This window comes from Athalia rosae, chromosome 1, assembly GCF_917208135.1.
Source record: "Athalia rosae chromosome 1, iyAthRosa1.1, whole genome shotgun sequence".
Lineage (NCBI taxonomy): Eukaryota > Metazoa > Arthropoda > Insecta > Hymenoptera > Athaliidae > Athalia > Athalia rosae.
Genome location: NC_064026.1, coordinates 20,011,773 through 20,035,758, shown reverse-complemented (window position 1 = coordinate 20,035,758; position 23,986 = coordinate 20,011,773). Strand labels below are relative to the sequence as shown.

General features: G+C 38.9%; 5 protein-coding genes across 15 annotated transcripts; 1 reads left to right on the top strand and 4 right to left on the bottom strand.

The window, feature by feature from the left end:
• Nucleotides 1-3,197: 3,197 nt before the first annotated feature.
• Nucleotides 3,198-8,753, bottom strand: LOC105684876 (organic cation transporter protein-like). 2 transcript variants are annotated; one of them, XM_020851714.2, is made up of 9 exons: nucleotides 8,253-8,753; nucleotides 7,628-8,059; nucleotides 6,266-6,536; nucleotides 5,819-5,925; nucleotides 4,995-5,149; nucleotides 4,610-4,905; nucleotides 4,114-4,433; nucleotides 3,899-4,018; nucleotides 3,198-3,630 (listed from the first exon to the last, which is right to left on the bottom strand). In XM_020851714.2, the coding sequence occupies exons 2-9, from the start codon at nucleotides 7,768-7,770 to the stop codon at nucleotides 3,420-3,422; spliced, it is 1,623 nt and encodes a 540-aa protein (XP_020707373.2). In that variant the 5' UTR covers nucleotides 7,771-8,059; nucleotides 8,253-8,753; the 3' UTR covers nucleotides 3,198-3,419. The 2 variants fall into 2 exon arrangements, with proteins under 2 accessions (XP_020707373.2, XP_020707372.2); XM_020851713.2 differs by having other exon boundaries at nucleotides 7,628-8,753.
• A 1,556-nt stretch (nucleotides 8,754-10,309) lies between these two features.
• Nucleotides 10,310-15,556, bottom strand: LOC105684771 (solute carrier family 22 member 21-like). 4 transcript variants are annotated; one of them, XM_048658741.1, is made up of 11 exons: nucleotides 15,219-15,556; nucleotides 14,411-15,102; nucleotides 13,636-13,789; nucleotides 13,319-13,556; nucleotides 13,140-13,246; nucleotides 12,911-13,065; nucleotides 12,589-12,778; nucleotides 12,383-12,515; nucleotides 11,972-12,284; nucleotides 11,721-11,902; nucleotides 10,310-11,481 (listed from the first exon to the last, which is right to left on the bottom strand). In XM_048658741.1, the coding sequence occupies exons 2-11, from the start codon at nucleotides 14,487-14,489 to the stop codon at nucleotides 11,341-11,343; spliced, it is 1,692 nt and encodes a 563-aa protein (XP_048514698.1). In that variant the 5' UTR covers nucleotides 14,490-15,102; nucleotides 15,219-15,556; the 3' UTR covers nucleotides 10,310-11,340. The 4 variants fall into 4 exon arrangements, with proteins under 4 accessions (XP_048514698.1, XP_048514701.1, XP_048514702.1 ...); XM_048658744.1 differs by having other exon boundaries at nucleotides 13,340-13,556; nucleotides 14,411-15,556; XM_048658745.1 differs by having other exon boundaries at nucleotides 11,340-11,481; nucleotides 11,643-11,902; nucleotides 14,411-15,556.
• Nucleotides 15,557-16,907: 1,351 nt separating this feature from the next.
• On the top strand, nucleotides 16,908-17,959 carry LOC105684866. The gene is made up of 3 exons (XM_012398557.3): nucleotides 16,908-17,071; nucleotides 17,425-17,585; nucleotides 17,756-17,959. The coding sequence occupies exons 1-3, from the start codon at nucleotides 17,023-17,025 to the stop codon at nucleotides 17,810-17,812; spliced, it is 267 nt and encodes an 88-aa protein (XP_012253980.1). The 5' UTR covers nucleotides 16,908-17,022; the 3' UTR covers nucleotides 17,813-17,959.
• Nucleotides 17,960-18,046: 87 nt separating this feature from the next.
• LOC105684865 (exocyst complex component 1) lies at nucleotides 18,047-22,716 on the bottom strand. 7 transcript variants are annotated; one of them, XM_012398556.3, is made up of 12 exons: nucleotides 22,600-22,716; nucleotides 21,633-22,148; nucleotides 21,386-21,540; nucleotides 21,074-21,301; nucleotides 20,751-20,987; nucleotides 20,430-20,670; nucleotides 20,092-20,309; nucleotides 19,842-20,032; nucleotides 19,379-19,746; nucleotides 18,754-18,899; nucleotides 18,475-18,669; nucleotides 18,047-18,399 (listed from the first exon to the last, which is right to left on the bottom strand). In XM_012398556.3, the coding sequence occupies exons 2-12, from the start codon at nucleotides 22,078-22,080 to the stop codon at nucleotides 18,247-18,249; spliced, it is 2,580 nt and encodes an 859-aa protein (XP_012253979.2). In that variant the 5' UTR covers nucleotides 22,081-22,148; nucleotides 22,600-22,716; the 3' UTR covers nucleotides 18,047-18,246. The 7 variants fall into 7 exon arrangements, with proteins under 7 accessions (XP_012253979.2, XP_048514684.1, XP_012253975.2 ...); XM_048658727.1 differs by having other exon boundaries at nucleotides 22,604-22,715; XM_012398552.3 differs by having other exon boundaries at nucleotides 22,365-22,626.
• Nucleotides 22,717-23,021: 305 nt separating this feature from the next.
• Nucleotides 23,022-23,965, bottom strand: LOC105684782 (signal recognition particle 19 kDa protein). Its single transcript, XM_012398410.2, has 2 exons — nucleotides 23,703-23,965; nucleotides 23,022-23,505 (listed from the first exon to the last, which is right to left on the bottom strand). The coding sequence occupies exons 1-2, from the start codon at nucleotides 23,948-23,950 to the stop codon at nucleotides 23,112-23,114; spliced, it is 642 nt and encodes a 213-aa protein (XP_012253833.2). The 5' UTR covers nucleotides 23,951-23,965; the 3' UTR covers nucleotides 23,022-23,111.
• Between the last annotated feature and the right edge of the window lie 21 nt (nucleotides 23,966-23,986).

Sequence of the window (23,986 nt, the reverse complement as noted above, 5' to 3'; positions counted from 1 at the left end):
TTATACGCTAACCCTCTAATGTCTCTGGAAGTTCTAAACCCTTCATCCGTGCCATACCCGTTCCACGATCGATTTCCACCTCCGTATAAGATGGAGCAATTTTCAACCCGAAATGAAATTTCGACGACGCTGCTCACTTACCACATCCGCCTCTTGGCGAACGAGTTGGATTGCTATTCGAAAATTGCGTATACCGAGTCTAGGCAGACGCAATTTGAATGCGCGGTATGGCCGATGAGCCGTAGCCACTGTTCTCCCACGGGCAAAGCCCCCGTGCCCCACGTGCAGCGAGCTGAAATAGAAAAATGAATCACGCTTAGGTGGGGTGATTTGATTTTTTTTTTCACGAAAGAACCCCCGCGCTATTCTCAACGCACAAGTAATTCACCCTCGTCGCACCACTAATCGACGTATCGTCAAAATTATCGATTTTCAAATGGGCCGAAGAATCAAACTATTAGTTGATGTAATTGGCGGCAGTTGTAGTCCTACGCAAGTACGTGTACATATTTGCACGAATATGCGATTATCCGTTATAGTAAAGTGCTGAGTGAGTAAATTGTTACGACGTACGTTTAACACGAGTACCGTGACTCGCGAATACGGAGATAGGCTACCGAGGGTGATGAATTGCCACGAAATTTTAGTTCCAGAGTCGATTTTATATCCCTTCTAGCAATTAAACAAAATCGTTTCACTGATCCAATTAACGATAATCATATATACTTCTTTTTTTTTTTTTTGTACGCATGGAGCGTAAAAACGGGGATAAAACAAAATCACAGCGATACTATCTCTGCACTAATTATTTATACGAATGGTCCGATATTTTCTTCGGGAGTATTTGGAACGTGTAGTGAAGTTGAAGGGTCATCCATCAGGTTTCACTCGATATTCTGATTCGAACTAATTGGATTCGTTTGGGCAATTAGGCGCGTCCGATCCCAGCCCAACAGCGAAGTCTGCAGCTCCCGAATAATCTGCGGAGTAAAATAATAGAATAAATATCAGCAAACCGAATTATCTCGGTGCGATGACGTGGCCTGTTAAAAATCAGAACGCCGTTTGTAGTTGAAAAACTATAAATAAAATTCTCAAAATATCTACCGCACCAAATGGATCACACAAGCAGTAGGTAGTCGAAGAGCGTCGAATCAGATAAATTTCCATTTCTCATAAAATAGAATAATTCAATGACTTTGAAAAACAAAAACTGAATCTCACGTACAATGCCCGTATATTTATACTTATATGGCTATATCAATACCCATGGGGATCCCCGACACTGACCTACCCCATCGTCATCCCCAGTCAGTGCTGGTGTCGTTGCTTTTACGGATGGTAACGCATTAATGCTATTATTGCGAGCCTTGCATCGGTTTACGAAGGAAAGTGATGTGGGGAGAAACTGCACATGGGCGCAACGAATCGCCCCCGAATTTACACTGCATAGAAACACGAATGACCTGTAGTCGAGCTACGCTTGTACGATATGCCTGTACACCGGATTGAACACGAACGGCGAGAAAAGAAGCGGAAACAATGAAAAATTCACGCGAGATTTGAACGTTACAGTGCCGCATTACGTGCATGTCAGCGTTGCATTTCGTCATGGCTGTTGACTTGAAAAATATATTAGATATATTTTGTTTTGTTTCATTTGTCAAGGTTTCACGCGGCAACTTTAATCGGGTGAATGAATTAAAAAATTGGATAAATTTTGCCCGTAAAATCCTCACTCGATGGATTCTCGTCAGAGCGATATCTGTAGAGGCGCAATACGAGCTAAACACTTGAAATGATTAAATCTTTCGAATAATTTATAACTTTTTCATTTCGAGTTTTGTCCCTTTTATACCGTCCGCGGGATTAGCTTTAGCTTCGCCAACTTATACGTATACATATACCTTCTCGCGAGATGATCATATTTTCCAAATACACCGGCTAAGAATTAAAAAGGCTCAAACGCGCATTACGGGCGTCTTCCTTTCTGTAATTATCCTAACGCCTCCTTTGTCTTATTCTACCCCCCTCCTCGTCGTTCTTCTCCTCTTTCTTCTTCTCCATCCAGAATTAACGACGTCTTTACCTTCGGGGACTTTGGACCGCGCAACCCGAGCCGGAGAAGCGAGGACCGAAGAATGTCCGCTGCGCTTGGTTTCGCGCCCCTCAACTTTGTTCTTACTTGGAAACCCCCGTAGCACCGTCTTCATATTCGATATCGTCCTACCGGCTGACCGTCCCAGGATCTCCTCTGACCCCACTACTCCTTTTGCACTGGAAATTCTCTTCAGATTTACCTCAACATCATCCGGAGAAAGGTCTTGTGATTTCTCAGTTTAGGATAAACGTGAGTCACAGAAGATACGAAGACTGTAGCCAATTCAATGCGACTGGAATTTCAATAGAAACTTCCAAATACCCGTTATTCGGATTACAATATATAATAGTCAATGAAATGAATGAAACTTTTTTTTGAATTCGACGATCAGAGAACATTCGGCAACAACGAATTTGAATTTATGTTTTCGAAAACTCGAAATATCCTGGAGTTACGCTGAGGTGCGTGTTTTCAGTTCTAGCCGTTAGTAGAATTTCTTCATTTCTAGATCTCGGTCCGCCATCTGAACTTCGACTACAATGCGGAGGGACGAAGCAAGAACTTCTCCCTTGGTAAGATCCGTATAACAGAAATTCTACACCCTCATGCAACCGTATGGATTTAATTAAAATGCTTTGGCCTAGGCTTCCCGCTCAGGTTGGTATGCCATTAACGTAACTCGAAATTCGTCCACCAACGATGACGTCGTCGACGCTTCGAGAAGTCCTTATATTAACTCAATGGGCACACGGTAAATCATCTCAGACGGACCAAAAAAGCAACAAGCGGCTCGGAATTTGTTGCATTAACGCATTTTTCTCATCCCCTATTCTAATCGAATAAAAAATCCAGAGAAAATAACGAAAGGAAAAAAATCTACGCTAAATTGAGACTTTCATTTCATACGCAAGTTGACACTTTTTTCAGGTACAAATTACCCGAATCAAGGTGAAATTCGTTTCACTTCGGTAATACGGTCATATAACAAACCAAGTATCGGCATCTTTTGAACAAACTGCGAAACATTTTCAACAGCCGACTCGACCGCGAAAGAAGGTAAGTCGTATCGAAATCGATAAGTTTTTCACATAGGAAGTATGCTAGTATGTACAGTATATTTCACAATGTTACAACGAAACAATCATCACATTATAATATAAATTAAAAGAACTAAATATTAATGTACAAATATGCCATCTCGTAAAAATATTCTGACCTCCCTGTTTATCCGATTTTTACTAAGTAAATTAAATTAAACTTCATCCTGTAAAACCTTTGATACGCCAACCATTTCGTATCCTTGATAATTCACTGTTAGTCATATAGCCTCAGCTTCCTTGACAGTTTCAGGTAGTCTCCTCCCCTTAGTTTCAGGAAATAAGAATATAGCTAGGATAGCAGCGAGAAAAGGAGCAGCCGCAAAACAGATAAACGGTAACTCTGGGAATACTGTTCCCAGCAGTGGGGCAAAAGGAGCGATCATGGCACCCACCCTAGACATCGTCGAACTGCAACCAACCACGCAACTCCTGAAACGAGAAAAAAAAAATTGTTCCAACAAAATCAATCACCAAAGTTTGTAAGATGAGTTGAATCCAGTCGTTGAATTTCAGTACCAAATTTTGTTCGATCGTAATGAAGATTTTACTTTATATTAATCTGAAATGCTTTCCCTGAATTTGAAACGATATTTACCAAGCAATTACCAATATTTATTCGAAACAGGTACAGCGAGATATGAATATTTGCGTAGAAGGAAATAAATGAATAAAAAAAGAAAAATAATAATTTGCTTACCGGATAGCAGTTGGGAAAAGTTCCGCAGTATACACATACAGAACGGCAAACGACGCGGTAATTGCCAATTTGCCGACCAAGAACAGTAAAATCGCTGCCCAGTATACGGAGGTGGGTATTCTGAGAAATGTGAAAAAAATATTTCATGCGAAATTCAAAAATTATATCTCTGAAATATATGGACATCAATTTTAGGAGGATGATGAATTTCTTACACAGCTCCCGCCCCGCACGTTATGGAGCAAATCATCAAAGTCCCCACGAGGCTTATCCGTCGACCGAAACGGGGAAGAATGAACAACGCCATCATGCATCCAGGAATTTCAATGAGACAAACCAGCGCAAAATTCCAGTATTTATCTCCGGAAAGGCTTGTGCTGTTCACCGACAATCCATAGTAGACGAACGCTGTGGCTGCCCAAACGTAAAACATTATCACAGTCCGTGAAACCAGAACTTTGGAACTCAAGGCCATAGCCAACATCTGCCGCATCGGTGGCTTCTTCGAATCATGATCGTCCTCGTTTGTAGCATTCTATAGGAAATTTGACGTAATAGGTGTACAAAATTTTTCAATATCTTGAAATATGATAATTAGACTTGAAACTCGTCCTATCGGAAGGAGAACAAAAATCAGTATATATGAAATTAACTAATTCTGCATAATTCGAAGTCACAGCTCGGTCATCTACGGCATACGTCGTATCTCACCTCCATGGATTCTAGAATCCTCGATGACAGCACAACTTTGTTAGCCCTAGCAGCTTTGGTGACAATGTCCTTCGCTTTGCGGTTTTCACTTCTGGCAAGCAACCACCGCACAGATTCTGGTATGAACCAGTAGTAACACAAAAAAATGGCTGCAGGTGCAGACACCGCCAACTGTAGCATTCTCCAGCTGCCGAACCACCAAGCAATAAGGGCCACGAACGCCTCGCCCACAGCGTAGAAATAATTCAGAACAATTCCACAAAGTTCTCGTTTCCGCCTTCCTACCAGCTCAACTCCTATACGAAAATAATTACCCTCGGTTTTAATTGCCATGAAAAGATTATCTTTCATTATATTTTATTGCTTCTCTCGATTAGGTATTCACCGATTATAAAAGCAAGGGGATATATTCCAGCAGTTCCAACTGCGTTTAGGTAGACAAAAACTGCGAACATGTCGTAGCTATTTGACACCACTTGTCCAATACCCGCTGCAGTCATCAGCATTATGCTTACTATAAACATTAGTTTTCTGCCATACCTGAAAATATCCAGCTTTGTTGGTCATTTTTCACTGTAACGACTATACATGAATCCTTGTCATTATATTATATCCTTGAAATCAGTTTATTCAGCTGGTTTGTCCGCCGATCTTCCATTTTTATACTAGGAAGCTTCGAAAAATTAAAAAAAAAAAAAAAACTCGTCTCGTAGATTTTATAGGAAAACAAGTCATTTTATCGCTTCGCTTGGTAAAGAATCGCATTGATTTCTGTATTTATAGGTGGTGTCGAAATGGATTTCGTGATACAAATGGCCAAATCATTCGAGCGAAGATCAGGAAGCAAATTTACAGATTGTAAATGTTTCGCTTTTTGCACTAATAATAAGAAGACTTTACGAGCGATAAATATGATCTTCCCTGTTGCACACAGCTAGATGTACGGAAAACCGGTTAATGGTACTCTTAATTATTATAACTTGATGTTATGTCATCATTAAGCGACTACAGCAGTACCAAGGTCAATCGCGTTCGGGATCCGACAAACCAGATTGACAATAAGCTTGATTACGTGAACGTCTCCGGTGTACTGGTGTTACAAATACATCGAATTATGATTGAAATGATTTTCCACTCCGCTCATTCAACTTGGTCAAAGCTCATTAATACACTTCAATCGCTGTCGCATATGAAACACATTATTTTTACCTATCCGCAAGCGTTCCGAAGAACATGGAGCCGCAAAATATGCCAGCAAAGTGTATCGTTCCGATTAGTGAAAGTTTCCATAGATTGGAATTACACGTGAGATTCCACTGAAATAAAACAGATGACAAGTTGTTGAAAGTCAGAAAAAAAATCACTTCAATGGGGATTTAACCATTTCCAACTCTGTAGTACTCGAACTACTATAACTACAACGTTATTATCAACGTCTGAAATATAGTCCACGTTAATCTTCAACGGAGCAAATTTTTTTGTACTTCTTTCATAACCGGCACTATCAATAGATTGGAAATTTTTCGAAATCGATTAATTTTTCATGTCTCCATGAGCAAAAGTGGTCACGTAAAGAAAGTTTAGAATATGACGTGACAAGATAACATATTTGGGTAATTGATATGAATAATTTACGAAAAAATCGTGTCGTCAGACCTCCCCTACGATGGTCCAGTCCCTCGAATCAAAAACCCATTCGGTGCACTGCACAATGGATTCCGTGGAAAAGTTCAACGGGCAGGTGTCGTTATTTGCAAAAGCTCCTTCACCGACGGTCGCGTTATCGTGGAGGTACATGCTACAATGGCTTGGAACATATTTAGAATTGGCCGTACCCGTCTCGTATTCCAAGTCAGGAATTGCACGGTTCACCCAGGATGCTGAATAGTCCGGTGAAATACGATCATCGCATCCCTCTATACGGCATCTGAGGAGCATGAATGCATTCGATGTTCAAGTCTGACTTCGATTATCATCCTCACTCACAAAAGGATTCCAAATCCTCCAAGACTTTGAGTGGGATATGAACGTAAATCGATAATTCGATCCTAATACAAAAATAAGGTAATGCCGAAGGTAAATAACGCGGAGGCTAATGCATGTATTTCAAGTAGATGATGATATCGTTGAAGTTATCATTACGAAGAAGGCGGTGCTTTATCAGTATGAAAAGATTGATGGTCATCGAGTGATTTGTTCATTTTTTTCCCAGCGAGTTTCATTATAGTTCAATGCACTGTGACTATGTCGTAGCAATTATGAATTTTTAGAATCATGTTATGATGAATAATGGGAACAACATGAGAGATAAACATGTAATACTTGTATTGTGATCGTCGGTTGGCATACTTGTTTCACTTGAATGTATATTACGGATCACGTTCAATTACCACCGCAGTTAGTTTCGATCCAATTATTGTGTCAAACAAATAAACTCGAGTTTCATTACAATTGATTGTACGAACGCAATGTGCAATAATTTAGGTGGCAAACATATTTGTCTATATTCTGAAGTAGATTAGACTTGAGAAGAATGTTCATTTTGTTGTTAGTTTAACTCAATTCTTTAAATGTTCAAAACTAAATAATATAATCGCATAAAAATTGTCAGGCGGCGTGCTATCTTAAATTCCGTAGCTGTAGCGCGATAAATTTAACTATCGCTTCGTACAATTAGGTGACTTTTGAATTGCCCAATGATAGCCGGCAGCGCGTTCTGCACTTTATTTCTAAGACGGTAGGTATAATACCTAGTATAGGAATCACAGCCTGACCGGCGAGAGGTAATCCATTGATTACCAAATGAGAACGATGCTCTTCTATAACACTTCGTTAGTTTAAATATACGGAAGGAAAATATCATTTATATCTGACAATCGCAGTGATGAATATAATGAATCGAATATCTTGTTATAGAACTGTTCTCGGGATAAGCTATAAAAGCTTCGCGTTACCGCAATCAACGGGAAATTTGTTTGCCAACAAATTCAAATTCGCAACTGAATAATGGTGATTTACCTGTAATCTGGCGTTCCAGCAACAAACACGTATGAGAGGCTATTAGCAGCACTGAAAAATACCGGCAAACAAACCAAAATATAATTTGTCAACTGGAACCTCCCAAGTTCTCCAAGTTCTTCGAGGACTTCGTCGAAGTCCATTGTTGCGAGTTTGTTTTAAAAGTGAATGTTGAACGGTGAAGGCGAATCAAAATGTACTCGCAATTCCTTCCTTATAAAGTTGACGGATTTGTCGAACGAAGTAGGGATTCCAAGCTGAAGATTCGCACAAAAAATCTCACATCAACATAACGCTGTCTGTATAAATATCACACATCCTTCAACTGGACTTCAATCAACTACGATCATTTGGCATCATCGTCATAAAGACGAGGCGTGAGTGTTTCAGATCAACGTCGAAGCGTAACTTCTCCTCGAGTGCAATTCACACCTATACACAAAATCGTCATCAGAATCGAAACCCATAGCAACCACTATTCGTTAATCTGTAGATCCTAATCTATTCCACCGGGTGTTTCATTGAAGACTGAATATCGCGCCGCTTACGGTTATTTCTATCACTGTTTCTGCACTATGAATTGCAGTACGTATCATTGGAATGATTTTATTGTGAATACCATTACCGTCAAGTATCCAATCATTGAAATACCGTCGCAGATTTTAAACGCAAGTCTGACCACGCTGCGTTATCCTCAACCGCGACCACGCTACTGGCTAGGTGATGGTCCCCTCTCACCGCACTTTGGTTTTAATCGTGTCGACCTCATATCATTAGTTTAAGCAAAGGCGTATGAAGAAAACACATCGCTTAATATAATAATACATTACGATGAATGTTTCTATTATTTTTCCAGGCATCAACATAACTATTTAGAATTCCCAGAGATCGGTAGATTCGCGGAAAATTGCTTCGGTCGTTACAACAAATATAATTAGTTTAACCGGAATCAATCGCTGCAAACAGATTTGCGTGTAACGTGTGTGCATCAAATTTTTACATACCGACATTACCACGCTCTACAATCTTACAGTTTTACAAGTTCGCCGACTATATGACCATTGAGATTATTATACCTGTCAGCAAATAAATTTTTATCAAATTCCTAAAATGACATATAAAATACTCGTTCAAATGAACTTCTTTTCGAAGCAGCAAAGCAAATGTCACTTCTCGCAACATCAGCCGCGGTGTAATCCCTATAACTGTACTGACCTGTATTTTTCATTCTTGAGCTACGTATAATGTACCGTTAAAAGACTGGCGTAGGAGCTCACCAGCTCAGCTACAAAACCAAAAAATCAAAACACACTAAAGATAGAGAAACCTTTCGTTGGATGCTTCGACTGGTAAATGCGGCTACATTTTATAGAGAGTGCAATATCTATGGTGCAACATTAACCGAAACGTGTGAGTTGAAATCACGGTACAAAAATGATCACAATATGGCGAACAGTGGCACATGAGACCTTACAAATCATACGATTAAGACTGGTTTTTACTCACTACTATGAAAATGAAAACAGATACGGATAGCAAACGCTGATGCTGTGATTGAAGTAGGAATTGACTTTCCATTTCCTCAGCGTGACCTTCGCATAACAAATGTATACATCATTGGGACATCGTTTATACTTTTCATTACGTGCTTACATCTTCCAGATGTATGAAATTCAAAATAAATAATCAACTGCCCTCCGTAAAAAAAAAGTCAGACTGATCCTCACATATTAAACCAAAAGTTCGGTATTCTCTACCGAAAAAATCTCAACCACTGTGAAAAACGTTTCTTGCATACAGTGCGATAGCAATTCTATTGTTCGTGTACGCTTGAAAAGAGGATAGTATAAGAACATCGATCCAATCGCGTCGAATTTCATTATGGAAAACAATTGACTCGAACGATTAGGGAGCTCGACTGAAACTGCAAATGTACAAATCACATCGCGTAGTAGTTTTCGTCACAGTGATCGTCGTGAAAACTAGCTAAGCCAAATCAGAAAATGTTCAGTGCAAGGAGGAACCACGTACCAGGGGGGGTAGGTACGTCTTTGTCATGTTAATCAAAGCCGTGCCATTGTCGAAATGATTACGTTACCGAATCCTTGTTCAGTTGGTCCGTTCACTGTAGAGCTTCGAGAGGATCTGATTAAACGGAAACAGCGTCACTACCACCGCTCCTTCCAACTTCGCATATTCTCTCGTATTTGCATAAATATCCTCCGACCGTGCCGAGTCGGAGCTCATTAGGTACCCTACACGTCTATGTGCATCCACCTAAATTGGCGCCAAAATTGAGAAAATCATGAGGTTCCGTTTTGTTTTTATTTTTTTCTTCCTTCACCGTCGCTTCCGGTAATAATTTTCGTCACAAACGATGGTGACTCTATTTTTCTCAACTGCCTAACTTTCACCCCAGATTACCGACCAGGTATAATTCTGACATAAGTGGGTCAAAAATTATTTCACGGGTAGTTGACCGCGCAAACGCCAAGTGGCAGATCGCATTCATAAGTCCAAACGCTATATATAAAACCCACAACAAACATCTGCAAGCCCGTCAGATAATCTATTTTGGAAACTTCATACGTGAATCTTTCTTTGGAAGGCAGCCAGACTATTTACGATTGCATCGCAGTAGCGTAGATTCGAATTGTGAGCTGGTGTAAAATTCGGATTCAATTGAAAGAAAATTTTATGTTCTTCCAACAAAGTGATGTCGATTCTGATGCCCGAACCAACGATTACATTTGGTGCACATTTATTAGATGATTTTATTCCTACTATTGTGTAAAATTGGGTTTCAGTTGATACAAACGCCATATCTACGCTAACGCGGAATATACGCGTATGTAGTTATACATACAACTACAGTATGTATAGGGTCGTTCCGTTGAAAGTTGACACGACGGGCTAGAGCAGATGGGCAGGCAAACATTATTATCCGTTTGACTATCTTGAAAAATTTCTTCTTGAGTAAATTTGTTAATAGTACAGAGTTTGTACAAGTTTAAACTCAGGGTGTACCAATTTTACGTGCACTAATTTTTATTTGTGCAGTTTAAACGTGTACAAATGGGCCCTACCCAATTTTTCTTCGGCACGTGTAGTAATATTATGTATATCTCGTAATAATTCCTTGAACTGCGAAAGGACTACGCTCATGTCAATTTGACGCTAGATTCAAACGATTTGGATTTAATTATGTGACAATGTTGCCGATAGTAAAGCTATTAAATGCGAATGATAAGAGGTGATAATTCGTGACGATTACTATCATGGTTGCACTATGGCTTGAAGTAGCTCACATTAAGATAGATAACACAGATACCCGTGTGTAGTATCAGATAGCATTCTTGCTCAAAGTCAAAGTATTTGGAGCACCAAACGTCTATTATTCTGTTGCCGCCTGCAATGCCTGTGGTAATATCAACAGTTTTCGAAAGTCCATCAACGTCGCATCTTGAGAATTTTTTTTTACCGAGAAAGAAATATTACCCCGCTTGTGCAAGTTCTTCATTTTATTGAACCTGGATTTGAAGTATGCTAGGACGAATTATCGCCTAGCCATTTTAATTGGGTGCGATATCAATTAATATCAATATTCATCGAACAAACTGGTTTTCGTAACCAACCGTCCATGTATGATACTCTGAGCCTTTTTTTACTTTGAAATAACGTGATGTCGGCAATACTACGTTTCTTGCCAGTTTTCAGGTTCCAATATTCACTGCCGCATGAACGGTTTCCGGAAGTTCAATCCCCATTGTTTCCGGGAATCCCAATGATAAGCCACCGGCTATAATTGATGTACCTCCAAATAACAGTAGTGGTAACGACGGCATTAAATTAGCCTGAAACAAAAAGTGGAGAAATACTTTCGGAAAGGTGAATATACAGTCAACCTTCGTACTGACATTAGAGTTTTGGTTTCATCCCCGTGTGAAAATCTACAGTATAACAACACGCGGTGTACAACAAATGCGACTTATGTTTGCATCAAAAGTATGCATACATCAGGCGCTCGTGAAGAATGGAAGTTTTATGGTACGCAGCTTTCTTGAATGAAAATCATCCGTCTGTTTTTACTCACTAGAAGAGGCATTTGAGGTGCCACCATCGATCCGACGCGAGCCGTCATGCTGCAGAGACCAAGTAAAGAATGCCGGACTGGCGTTGGGAAGAACTCCGCGGTGAATACGTAAAGTGTGCAGAAGGCAACTGTGATGCAAAATTTACCACCGAGAAAAACGATCAACGGAACATACCACAAGTCTGAAGTGTAAATAAATTGTTTTTAACGTTTTTATGTATTCACTCGGTTGCTATTTGCATTATACGAACCTTCTGGGACAAACGGTGTGAGAATACAGAATAAACCACCGAGGAAGAAGGAGCCGGTGAGCGTGGGCTTACGTCCGACATGCTCCACTAGAATCCAACTGAAAAGCTGAGCTGGAATTTCGACCAAACTAACGAAAATAAAATTAATGAACTTATCTCCCGAAACCGCAACCGAATGGAGGGATAATCCATAGTATACGAAAACGTTGGCGATCCAGCAAAAAGCACAGACCACTAATCGAGTTAAAAGTTTTCTGTTTTTCAATACTTCTCTGACCGGAGTTGTAACCGCTAATTTCGACCTTTTAGTTTTCTGTAAAATTATTATATACAAAGATTCAGAAAATCCACCGAAAATCACTGGTTCATATGTAGCCATCTTAAATTTGCGTATTCGTGTAAATTAGATACCGTTTCATTTTTCTTTTCCCCGAGATTCTTGATCACATCAATTGACTTTGGTGAAACTTGGATTCCTTTTTCTGCAGCAATCTTATATAATACTTTTTCAGCCTCTGCTACTCTACCCTTGCCTAGGAGCCACCTTCAGAGATTAAATGACCGTACGTTATATTTCGTTGAGTGGAGCGTCGATCTTGACTGTATTTGAATCATACCTCACAGATTCAGGAACTAGGCAGGTTACAAATATCGCTAGAAGTGCTGGAGCGTAAAAGGAAACAAGTACAAAACGCCAATTTCGCAGCCACATTGCACTCAATGCTAAAAGGGCTGCTCCGCTTGAATACATGCAACAGATTACGTTGCTTATCAGTACCCTACTTTTCGGGCCCACTAACTCCATCCCTGGAAAGAGGAAGACGAAAAACACTAACACATCGTAGCTGCAGGTCTCTTCCACGTAAATATACGCGATACTTTTTTGTTAAAATTACTGTGAAAGTCACAATTATAATATACAATGAATGAACAACTAACCCAATATGAATCCGGCACTGTAGATACCTGCACCAAAAACTGCAGTCAGAAACTCGAAAGTGACGAACATCGCGTAATTAACGGACATGGCTTGAATCACTCCACATATTCCACACGCCACTGATAAAAATGCCAATACGTTTCGTCGGCCGTACCTGCAGCAAGCAAATTTCCATTAGGCATTCTACTTGGCTTGCTTTTCAGAAGGAAAAAATTATTCATAACTTACTTATCCGAAAAATAACCGGTGAAAATCAGGCCAACAAATTGTCCAACGTTATTCACTGTACCCGGTAACGTTAACATCCATTGATTATTGTCGCAAGTAAGATCCCACTGCAATGAGATGGTGTGAACAATCGTCATGTTTCAATTCGCTATTACTGCAGTTTATTTTCCTTCACCTACAAGCACGTCTATCAGACTCACTTCATTGAGAATAGTGCGTTCGTCGGTGTCATAAACCCAGGAATCGCAGCGTTCAATTCCTTCGGTGAACACGGTCGTCGAACACGAGTCCGTGACGTTCAGAACTGTGAAACGTGTGCAACTTGCCGGCTTGTCATTTTCGTATGGAACTGCGCTCGACAACCAGGATGGGTAAATAATGGTGTCCGTAAGATCTTCGCATTCTGGCACAAAACACCTCAACGTCCCAAAAATTCAGGTGAAAAGTTGTCCGATGAATAATGTTATCTGATACGTTATCAAAAGTAGCAATATACCTATAGCTGATTGTTCCGGTTGTGAATGCGTAGCTCAATGTAAAACCGGCAGACACCAGGAGCGGAAGACTTATGATAACATAGATCCTCAAGGTATACCAACTTATGTTATCAATCTCAGGGAATTCATATGATTCATCATTCTCATTTTCGGCTGTGGGAGCAGGATTAGACGATAACTTTCTATAATATTGCTACCGAATTACGAGCGACAAATTTTTACGAGTGGAAATTACATGAAAACATACGTATAGGGTGTAAATGAATAATTGTGTCAAACTCAAGGGGGTGATAATGTACACTGAAACAAGTATATCTGAGATGAGCAACCAATGTTCGGAGACGTCGCGTTCAGGCACCTCCGGGCATCGGAGGTCGCAGGTCAATCGCCTGATGACCGACAATTATGGTGATTACCTGTATTGATTGAAAACTTGAAAATTAATGAATAATATGCAAAACGAATGGACCCAAACTTACAATTAGAGTCTTCGTCTTTGTAATTGTAAGCGTATTACAGCTTTCGTTAACTGAGCACGTTGAGTTGCCAATGATCAGGCTTCAATTATGCTCTTTACCGGCAACCTTCGATGCCCTATAGCGCCTAAACGCGACGTTTCCGAACATGGGTTGCTGATCTCAGATCACTTGTTCCAGTGCACTTTATCTTCCCTTTTGAGTTTGGCACAATTATTTATCAATACCCTGTATGGGTATAAGCTGCGAACTACAATTATTACTATTATAGAATCTATGTTACCATTAAATTTTTTACCTCTTTCTTCGACAGTAGATGCAGAGAGTTCAATAGATTCCTGCACCTGAAGATTTCTTTCTCCGACGATTTTCTCCATAATTCAGCCGAGTTTGAACCCAAATTCGAAAATAACGTACTTATTCGTTTTAATGAGGTTCTGCATGAGATCACGTTATTCGCTCGTGCAATATTGAATGGAAAAATTTGTGGCCCAACGAAAATTCAAATAGACGCAAGATATTTGAAATCTATCTTCGTGAAGTCTCGTTTCACACCAATATACCTTTGATGAGTGGCGGAAGGGTAGTTCCGAAAGATTCTACCGCAAGTCACTCGCCACGAGCCATTGAAAAGGCGATTGAAATCATTCAGATCTCAAAGAATTCCACAATTGATTAAAAACTCATCGAAATGTTGAAAATAAAAATCATCTCAAACTCGAATCTGAAGCCCAACTGATTACTTCGTCGCACAATTATAGCAAGAACTCTAAGTATCGTTTTATACCTACTCGAATGGAGACATTTTATCAATTAGTCAATATTATTATTCACTTGCCCGATGGATGAATCTGTTGCAATCAATTTATCCTTCATTTGGACGGTGAACGTCCCCAGCAAAATACCGCTCTCGCGAATTTTGGATAACTGTGACTTGAAAGTATCCATCAGCAAATAGACGTCAATGATTCTTCTACCCACGAAGACTTACTATGATTAAATCGTGTATGCCGTCAGTAATACGATGCCAAATATCATACGTGCTTATGATAACATTCACAATGCTACAATGTGAGTATGGCCAGTACAGGTGATTATGTACTTACACATGTCACAAAGCGACGAAAACGCGATTATCGCAAATACCGTTAGTGGAAAAGCTCCCACAATCAGTTATTAAATATTTTCAGGCTCTCATCACAACCTATCTAACAACGAATCTATATTGTCATTGGTAATAAAACAGAATTGTACTCCCACTGTTGGACTTCGTTCCATCTTTTAGAGGTGTTCAACCAATTTAGTGATACACTGCACCGTCACGAATGAACGAATACTCGAACTACCATTCAAGATTATTGCTAAACTCTTCATAGTCGAGGTATAACTAGCCGGTTTTCTGTACCATATGGTATCTCATGATGAAAATTATTTTCAGATTCTGCTTGCTGAGCGTAGGAAGGAGGGATCATAATTAAAACATAAACTGAAACATTGTACGTAATACTTGATTGATAATAACATGTTTTTACATTTCGCCTGGACGGCGCGTAAAAAAATATTTGTAGTGGATGGTCGGTATATTCAGGTGCGATCCGGTTTATGTATGATCGAGGGGCCATTCACTCTCAGCATAGGTGACTAGCGATTGCAATATTTCAGGCGATTCAAATGATCCCACAGAATTCCATCCGACTGCATACGATTTCACGAAATTGCGGATGATTGCGAGGTTTGCGAATGTGATTTAATGTGACTTTCGATCACTTCATGATTTTCGAGTGACTTCAGACTGATTTCTAGAATTCCACACGATTTTGAACGATTTCGCTTCAAATCGTTCAAGTAATCATGAGAGCGATAAATCTCATAAGTAGGTTACATAGATTAAGCCTCAAAAATCTGAAAGTGCACAGTTTATTATATTAATTAAATAGTATATTTTGTCTGCAACACTTTATATAACAAAATCACAAAAGTCCTTCGCCCCATAATATATGCGTTTTGGTATTATTCGTGATTTTATAACGATGGTGAAATGAAATCAGTTTATTATTATATTCTAACTTATACCAATTACTTAATACACCGATATGTCTAGAAGATTTTTCAGTTGGTGCAACATCCTTCGAATATTCAGTGCATTTCCCAATTTTCCCTTTCATGTATGGAAAACTTGAAACAAGTCCAATCGAACATTTTTTACTCTCGAGTTTTTCGAATAGTCACGTGCATCTTTGATTTCGAGGATATTTGCTTTTCAAACCGTGAAGATAACTTCATAGATCCCGAAATGGATACAATTTAACAAATATAATAATATTTGAAACTAGTATATGTTATGAATAATTATTGCTGCAAAATTTGTTGAAACAAAATTTGGTTTAAGCATGCTAACCGTAACTGCTATATTCAAAAATCGTGATCACAGCTTTCGTGCGTCTTCGTAAAATCTCGGTTTTTTTTCGGCTGCACACAGATTGAAGTCAACGCCCTCTTAAAACACTACGCTGAAGTTTCCACGCGATCCATTGTTTTTCAACCACGTATTTATAATTACAGAATACCCCGTCCGAAGTACGAAGAAGAATTATTCAAATATTTAATCGTCGTCCGTGGGAAATTGAACATATAGTTATGGAATTTTAGTTGTTTCATGATAATTACTACTTGTAGGATAGATTCAAAATTTCATTAGGTTCCAGATTTTTATGAAACTCCACTGTTAGAACTGGGTTCTTCGCAAGATAAATACGCTACTCGTTCTTTGGCCTATCGACTGCACAGGAAGTAGTAGTCAACTCTGGGAGCGGAAAGCATCGTCTGCTGTAGAGGTGCAGCTTATTCTCTACGATATTGTTGGCCATTATCCGACGTCTTGTAGACAGAGTCAGAAGTTTGAGACTTAAAATGTTGAATCAAATTTTGCGACCAGTCTCCCGAAATGTTATTCGTAGCGGTAAGTCAATTTCAAACGTCCACGCACTGTCATGGTTTTGCCATAATCTACAACACCGTTGTGAATTTTCCATTGTGGTTACATGCCCACTAGCCTATCCCTGTCCTTCCACCGCGAGAATGTTTAACCTTATCCGACGTATTATAGACAATGTTATTACGTAATAAAATAAAAGTATTTCAAAACTTTTCAACCAATATCAGCCAATATTCCCTGTGCAACTATGATTTCATATACTCAAAAGTCGGACGATTTTGTATCATTTTCACTAATTCTGGTTTCGCAAACTTATCTTGACCTAGAAATCAATGAAAATGTGCTTTAGAAAATTTGTATCAAAAATCAATTGACAGGATCCCGTGCCTATCATCCGCCGACAGAATTCAAGCAGCAAACATTGAATGATTGTCCAGTACCACAGGGCTCATGGCAAGCAAGGTATGATGCCAAGCAGAAGAAATACAATTTTGCTCTTTTCCTAGGGGTTGGCAGTTTGATTGGAACCATCATATATGTAAGTGTATATCCTCAACAATGGAATCTTAGGCTATTTTGCATATGGTATACAGATATGTATATCTGATTTCTTTGTAATCAATTCAGAATTTCATGTTCTCTAAGATTGACGTAAAACATTTGTTTTACGTCAACCTCAATAAATCATTCTAATTTTGTTCCTTTCAGGGCAAGGTTTCTGGTGTGTTATACCTGAACTGGTACCCTCCAACCCCTAAAGAATAAGTGTAAGATAATGGTATTAGCTGTACTGTATAGATTGTAAAATGTCGAGTAATGTTTCATCTGAGATACATCTCGTTCATATAAAAGAATGGCTGTAACATTCTGTATTCTCTGTTGAAGAAGCATTAAAAATACCAAACCCATTAATCAGATGTTGTCACTTGAACTGCGATTTGAAAATTAGAACTACTGAGAGAACCATATTACGAACAGTAGATTACATCAAACTGGAAATTTAATTAAATAGTGTATTTATTTTTAAATGTATGTCAGCTTACAAGTTCAATTAAGTGGACTTAGATATCTACAATGTGTTTACACAATTATTTACAGTATCTTGTGATGCGCGGTGAAGAATGTAACACTGCAAGTGGTTTTATGTTAGACTGTTATGGTTTATTTTATGCATCTGCTCTTTGACTCCACGGAAATACCTAATGTGATCTCGCTATTTCGGAGAAAAATTCTAGAATTTCTTGAATGGTAAATTCTAGGGTCACCATACTATCTGGATAGCAACGCTGAATCAATTCTTCGATATATTTGTACTGTGCAATAAATTCACGCTGCATTTCGCTCCAGACAACCTAAATGAATCGAAAATTACTTGTGAGCATTTAATTCTTGAGAATAATCCTGCAAAGAAATAACAAGTAATATACCTGGAGTAAATTTTCCTCTTCGCAGAGATGTTTTTCAACTTTCCTGTACAGATTCTCTAAACCTTTTTTCACCTCACGAGCGGGGTACTCTTTTACAACTCTGCGTAGTTCTTGTTTGCTGAACGCCATTTGATAGCTGATTTCAGACTCTTTTACCCCTGCCCCTACTTTAGCTTGCACACCTTCGAAAAAGAGCTGAAATAAAGTAAACGTAGATATTGGTTTGTGCAATGAACTCATAGAATTCAGTTATCAGATGCAGTAAAGTAGATCTTGTACATTCAGTTTTTCGAGTGGCCTTCCAAAATATTGAATAACGTAGGCTCGCAATGCATCGTGATATTTCTGCTTAGCTTCTTTCCTCTCGTGATCCAACACAGATATTTTCAATTGGGATAAGAGATCGTAAAGGTGATGGAAATTTTCTGCAAAATATTTCTGTTCGTTATATCAGTTCACCACCAGTTAGAAAATTTGAGGCTGGCAGAAGAGCAGTAAGATTGGTTTTTCTTGGAATTCAGCACAGATCATTAATATTCCTGCTTGAATCACTCTCTGGAATGATTTTACTCGCATTCGAGTGAAAGGTTCCTATTTTAAATCTAAAACTGGTTATGTAAATATATTAATTATTCGGTCAAATCAATGCTCATTACTTTGAACCTCAAAAATATTTTCGCCTGATACTTCATTTGTTTTCATTTTTTTTAATCATAATCATATTCATATTATTCCACAAGGCTTCGAGATTTTCTAGGACGAAAACAAGTTAGGATGCAAGTTTGGCGAAATCTTTTTGTGGAGGTATAGCTGTATGTCAGGCGAGGTTTTTCAACAAGTATAAATGAAATCGAGAATCGCCTATTTTCGGAAATGTAGAGAAATTCGGTTTGCCAAAACTTACCCATCTTGACGACTTCTGGTGGTGTCTTGTGATGTTCACTACTGTGTATCACGATCGCTTCAAACATCGCTTCAACAAGCTTAGTGTACCACTTTTCTAGATCAACTTTTCTATCAGAGTTTTTGAATATTCTCTCCGCGGTTCTGGCAAAAGATTGGAGATTTTCAACGTATGGCAAAATTCCACACTTGGCTCTACGGTTGACCCTTGTATCGCGCAGAATGGACTGCAATTGTGCCTGCATAAATTTATCGAACGCTCTCTTCACCTGCACAAGTGCAGAAGCAAAAGTCATGGAAAGAAAAGATCCTGTGTCTTGTGCTGACATCACATGTTGTGACAACCTTACTAGTACATATAAACACCAGCTAAAATCAGAATATTGTACTTAATAAAGAGATCATAAGAAGTATGTAGTAAGTGACAATGAATAATAGATGAAAAAAATTATCAAGAAACTCACAAGCTGTCAATTTTATCCAGATATGATACAAAGTTGTTAAGTTCTGGTTCAAGTGAGGGAAATATGGCAGCCATGGTAGCTCTGACCTCTTCATTAACTTGTCTTTCTAGTTTCTTGCTGGCAGTGGAAGTTACTGATCCAGGACTTGTCGCCCCATTGCTAGAATTATCGGGCTCCTCATTTTCACTACCCTAATACATGTATTGATAAATTAAAAACACATGAATTTTTTACGACATGGCATACTCACTTTCAGCGGAGAAAGCACTGAATCCAGTTGGAAAAATGACACACAAAAAGCTTGTTCAGCAAGGCAGACCGGTTGAAGTTGGGAGAGGGCTCTATCCAACACCAAATCTAGAAGCGCACCTTCTCCTTGCGGTGCCCACACTTCTGCACCCAATAAGCATAGAGGTGCTGGGCTTATTAGCTCATCACCTTTTTGTCCACCAGATTTTGATACATTTGCTGAAAATTTGTACCCATTCTCTATTAAACGTGATCGTAGGTACTTAGTAGTACATCATATTCAGTGATCTGTATTTATATATACAGGATAATTTAAAAATAATTGAAAAGTTGATTCACCATTAAGCTTTTTGCTGGTCACACGAGTTTTTGCATCTTCAAAGAACAACTTCAGATCTCTTTGGTAAAGTTTGCTCATGGTGCCGGTATAAACTTTCGTTAATTGTACGAAGGCTTTATTATCCAGAGCTCTTAACAGTCTCATCAATTCAGCATATGGTTCTAATTCTCGGTGCACAGCCTGGTGTGTTGGAAGGGTAAGGTCTGTGGTGGAAGCTGAAATGTCTCCTACATCATTACCCTGCAAGTAAAATCAAATAAAATCAAACTCGTCATGATGATTCATCAATCGAAACACGATGTAAATTGTACATAGCCTACCAAGTGTATAAAGAGATTATTCAAGTGCCTGGCTACAATGAGAGAGAATTTAGCTCTCAATTTATCAAGACGTCGCCGTTGTTCTGAAGCAGCCCCTAATCTATCAAGGCCAGGTGGCAAAGGTACAGATGTAGCTTTTAATAAAGCTGTACCTGCTTTTTCTAATTCTTCTCTACCTCCAGGCAGTTCTGCTTCAGATAACGTTCGTTGGTGCTCTATGGGTATGTCCAACTGTGTCTAGTAAAGTAAAAATGTTGAACAAATAATGTAGAGCAATTGTAGCCACTAAATATGAATAATTGAGGCTCGTAGGAGTGGCTTACGATTACAGCGTCAAGTTGATCAAGAAGTAGTCTGGCATTATGATTAGCGGTATGAATGGCTTGATTTTTTTGTCCAACTCTGGCCATTGCATCACGGATTCTACCAAGTGCCTCATCATAAACGGCGAGCCTGGACTCCACCATAGATGCTTCAGCTATGGCAGCCTCAATGCCACTCATTAATTGAGTCACTTGGGGCTCAGAGAGTAGGACGGACTGCACATTTTGCTGTAGATAAGAAATATATTCATATTCAAACATGGCTATTGTTTTTTCTTCAGAAGAATCCACTACCAATTCAAGCCTTCTTACCCCATCTAGTATGGATAGATCCTTAGATAGCGTTTCCATAAATCGTTCTGCATCAGATACTGCATAATCGCAACCACAGACTAGCGAGTCAAGATACGTAGCTTCTTTTTCAGTAATTGGTTGATAATCGGAAGATATGGGTGAGGTCAATAAATCTGATATAGAATTAAAAATCTATCATCTTCTGTCATTATTTTAGGGATGAGCAATTTAGATGGATGATTTCTAAATAAAAATAAATACTTGCCTGGTGTGAAGATGATACTGTCACTTTCTTTTAGTGATGCGGGATCTATCATCCAATCATTAGGTACATTTTTGAATTCTGGCCTCTGTGGCATACTGCAGGAATATGTGTACAAGTTACGTACAAATGTACTTCTCTCTTGAGCGTACGTAGCTGTCCATTTATAAACCTTATCAATATGTATTTCCAAGTCTAATGAATCAGTTCCAACACCATCGATTATTCGAATGTCAGTCAATGACCATGACTGCTTTTTTTTGTAAGCATTCTTGTCGTTTTTCTTTACTTGATAGAGTAACAGGGATCCTGGCATGTCTGTTGCTGAGGTTATACACAAAAAGCTAGTCTTTTTTTTTTTGAATGCCTTGCAAACATGACATAAAGAAAGTAGTTTTTCATCAGCAGGAGTGAACACTTCTCGTTGCAAGGCATGTTTTATTACAGCCATTGTGCTGTTTACTCCTTTTGAAAATTTTCAATACTTGATCTACTACAAGTGTACTGTGGCACTAAAATCTGAAAAGATAGTTCAACTAGATTACAATATGATACTTTAAGCATATAGTTCGGTATGCCCTACAAAACTAGAGATATTGAAACGTCAATTCGCAAGTTGTGTCAAATACATGATTAAGTTGCATAGAAATTAGTGACTGAGCATCTTTGACTCAGGGAGAAGTTCATGATGTTTTCTAGATTCGCACATAATGAGTATTGCCAACGAATTCAGACCTGTCATCAGTTCAGTATAAATGTCTTTCAATTTGATCTCTACCCAACCTCCAAAAATAAATACTGTTGACAGATCCACAAAGTAGACGTTTGATCAACTCTTATTACATGCCCAAAATGTCGTCGATAATCACGATTTCAGACAAAATAACATTCTCAACAATTATCACTAAACTTAATCGATGAATTTCTTTTGAATTAATCGACTGACACTTGACAGCAACGAATTCCGCACCTACTTGACAGTTCGCAGTGAAGGTCAAAGGTGAGCCCAGGGGGCGTGATGGCATGGGAAGGGTTAGACAGGGGGAAAGGGTTTCTAGCACTGATCTCTATAGAAACAGAGATCAGTGGTTTCTAGAATGCTAGATGAAGGTGGCGCTTGCTGTCATTTGCTTGTTGTAAAGACCCTCATTGGGAACATCGACAGACTGAGTCAGTTAGATGTCCCCACCGGGCTTCCGTGCAGTCGTCCTCGCATGATTCTCACTTACTAATAAATATCAAACGGAAAAATGCACGTTTGAACAGAGAGTAATTAGATAAGAAGCAGGTAAAGATGCTTTCAATCATTTTGTTACGTATTCATTACATTCAATGTGACTGAGGTTTTATATTGACAGGATATTATATACTAGTAAATACACGAACTCTTGCTTCCTTTAAACAGTCCTGTATTTTATAGAGTGACGTGATAACGAATTATATAATAAAAAATTCAATATTGCATAAACAGGGCCACGCAATTCATCTTCGCCCTTTGCCTTTTCCTTTCTTTGATGACGATGATGATTGCTGGGAAGATTGATCGCTGGAAGTCTGTCTTGTCTGACGACTCTTTAGTTTAGGAATTGTTGAACCTAGATACACAAGAAGAGAGTCTCTTGTTGGAAAATTGGGTTGCACAGGTGTACCATCATCATTTTTTAGATGAACTCTGATGCGGCCTCGATATAAAAGCTCTTTGCTTCGTTCCCTGGGGTGTAGCTTATTCTCCACACCAACCTTGAGCCCTGCTGCTGCCAAAACATCACGGATCTCCTGATGAGTTGGATTCTCTATACACTTATCCTTTGCTAATTTTCGGCCCTCAGCCAGCGTCTTTTTACTGTTTAAGTAAGCAGGATAAATGCACACCCATCTATAATAGGAAAAATGCAACTTTTATAGCACATGTCACATGAAAACAAAGCGGAAGAGGTTAACAAACAGATGTGAGTTCAAAGTTTCAGTCACTTTAGTTGGACGAAACTATATTTAAAACATTGATGATGAGATATGGCGAATTGAAAATATTAACATGAATCTACAAAAGATCATATATTTGTTTAGAATTACCTTCCAAGATCGCTGTGTTTTATATCAGGACTCCAGGCTAACGCCATCATGAAGCATAGATGACGTCTGTCAAAAGACCACGTGACATCAATTCTCTCGAATGTCGATAGCTCGAGCCTGATCGAGAGTCGACTCTCGTGATTTAAATTCAAAAAATTTCCGACAGCGTTGACTGAAATATTCTGATAGCGTTTGATAGACATTTGAAGAACCGAAAGGTCTGTAAAAAGTCTACGAACATCCTTCATTCCATAGCAAAAGGATCTGGGGAAGTACTGATAAAA

Excerpts from the sequence above, each read along its gene's own strand:
- LOC105684876 (XM_020851713.2), bottom strand. The coding sequence starts at position 7,770 with ATGGACTTCGACGAAGTCCTCGAAGAACTTGGAGAACTTGGGAGGTTC. Across the intron at positions 6,537-7,627 it reads GCTGGAACGCCAGATTACAG|ATGCCGTATAGAGGGATGCG; the intron begins GTAAATCACCAT and ends CATGCTCCTCAG. Across the intron at positions 4,906-4,994 it reads TCCCCTTGCTTTTATAATCG|GAGTTGAGCTGGTAGGAAGG; the intron begins GTGAATACCTAA and ends ATTTTCGTATAG.
- LOC105684771 (XM_048658741.1), bottom strand. The coding sequence starts at position 14,489 with ATGGAGAAAATCGTCGGAGAAAGAAATCTTCAGGTGCAGGAATCTATT. Across the intron at positions 13,790-14,410 it reads ATCTACTGTCGAAGAAAGAG|CCGAAAATGAGAATGATGAA; the intron begins GTAAAAAATTTA and ends CTGCTCCCACAG. Across the intron at positions 12,516-12,588 it reads CTAGTTCCTGAATCTGTGAG|GTGGCTCCTAGGCAAGGGTA; the intron begins GTATGATTCAAA and ends TAATCTCTGAAG.
- LOC105684866 (XM_012398557.3), top strand. The coding sequence starts at position 17,023 with ATGTTGAATCAAATTTTGCGACCAGTCTCCCGAAATGTTATTCGTAGC. Across the intron at positions 17,072-17,424 it reads CCGAAATGTTATTCGTAGCG|GATCCCGTGCCTATCATCCG; the intron begins GTAAGTCAATTT and ends ATCAATTGACAG. Across the intron at positions 17,586-17,755 it reads TGATTGGAACCATCATATAT|GGCAAGGTTTCTGGTGTGTT; the intron begins GTAAGTGTATAT and ends TGTTCCTTTCAG.
- LOC105684865 (XM_012398556.3), bottom strand. The coding sequence starts at position 22,080 with ATGGCTGTAATAAAACATGCCTTGCAACGAGAAGTGTTCACTCCTGCT. Across the intron at positions 18,900-19,378 it reads ACCAGAAGTCGTCAAGATGG|AAAATTTCCATCACCTTTAC; the intron begins GTAAGTTTTGGC and ends AATATTTTGCAG. Across the intron at positions 18,670-18,753 it reads GGCCACTCGAAAAACTGAAT|CTCTTTTTCGAAGGTGTGCA; the intron begins GTACAAGATCTA and ends ACTTTATTTCAG.
- LOC105684782 (XM_012398410.2), bottom strand. The coding sequence starts at position 23,950 with ATGAAGGATGTTCGTAGACTTTTTACAGACCTTTCGGTTCTTCAAATG. Across the intron at positions 23,506-23,702 it reads AAACACAGCGATCTTGGAAG|ATGGGTGTGCATTTATCCTG; the intron begins GTAATTCTAAAC and ends TTCCTATTATAG.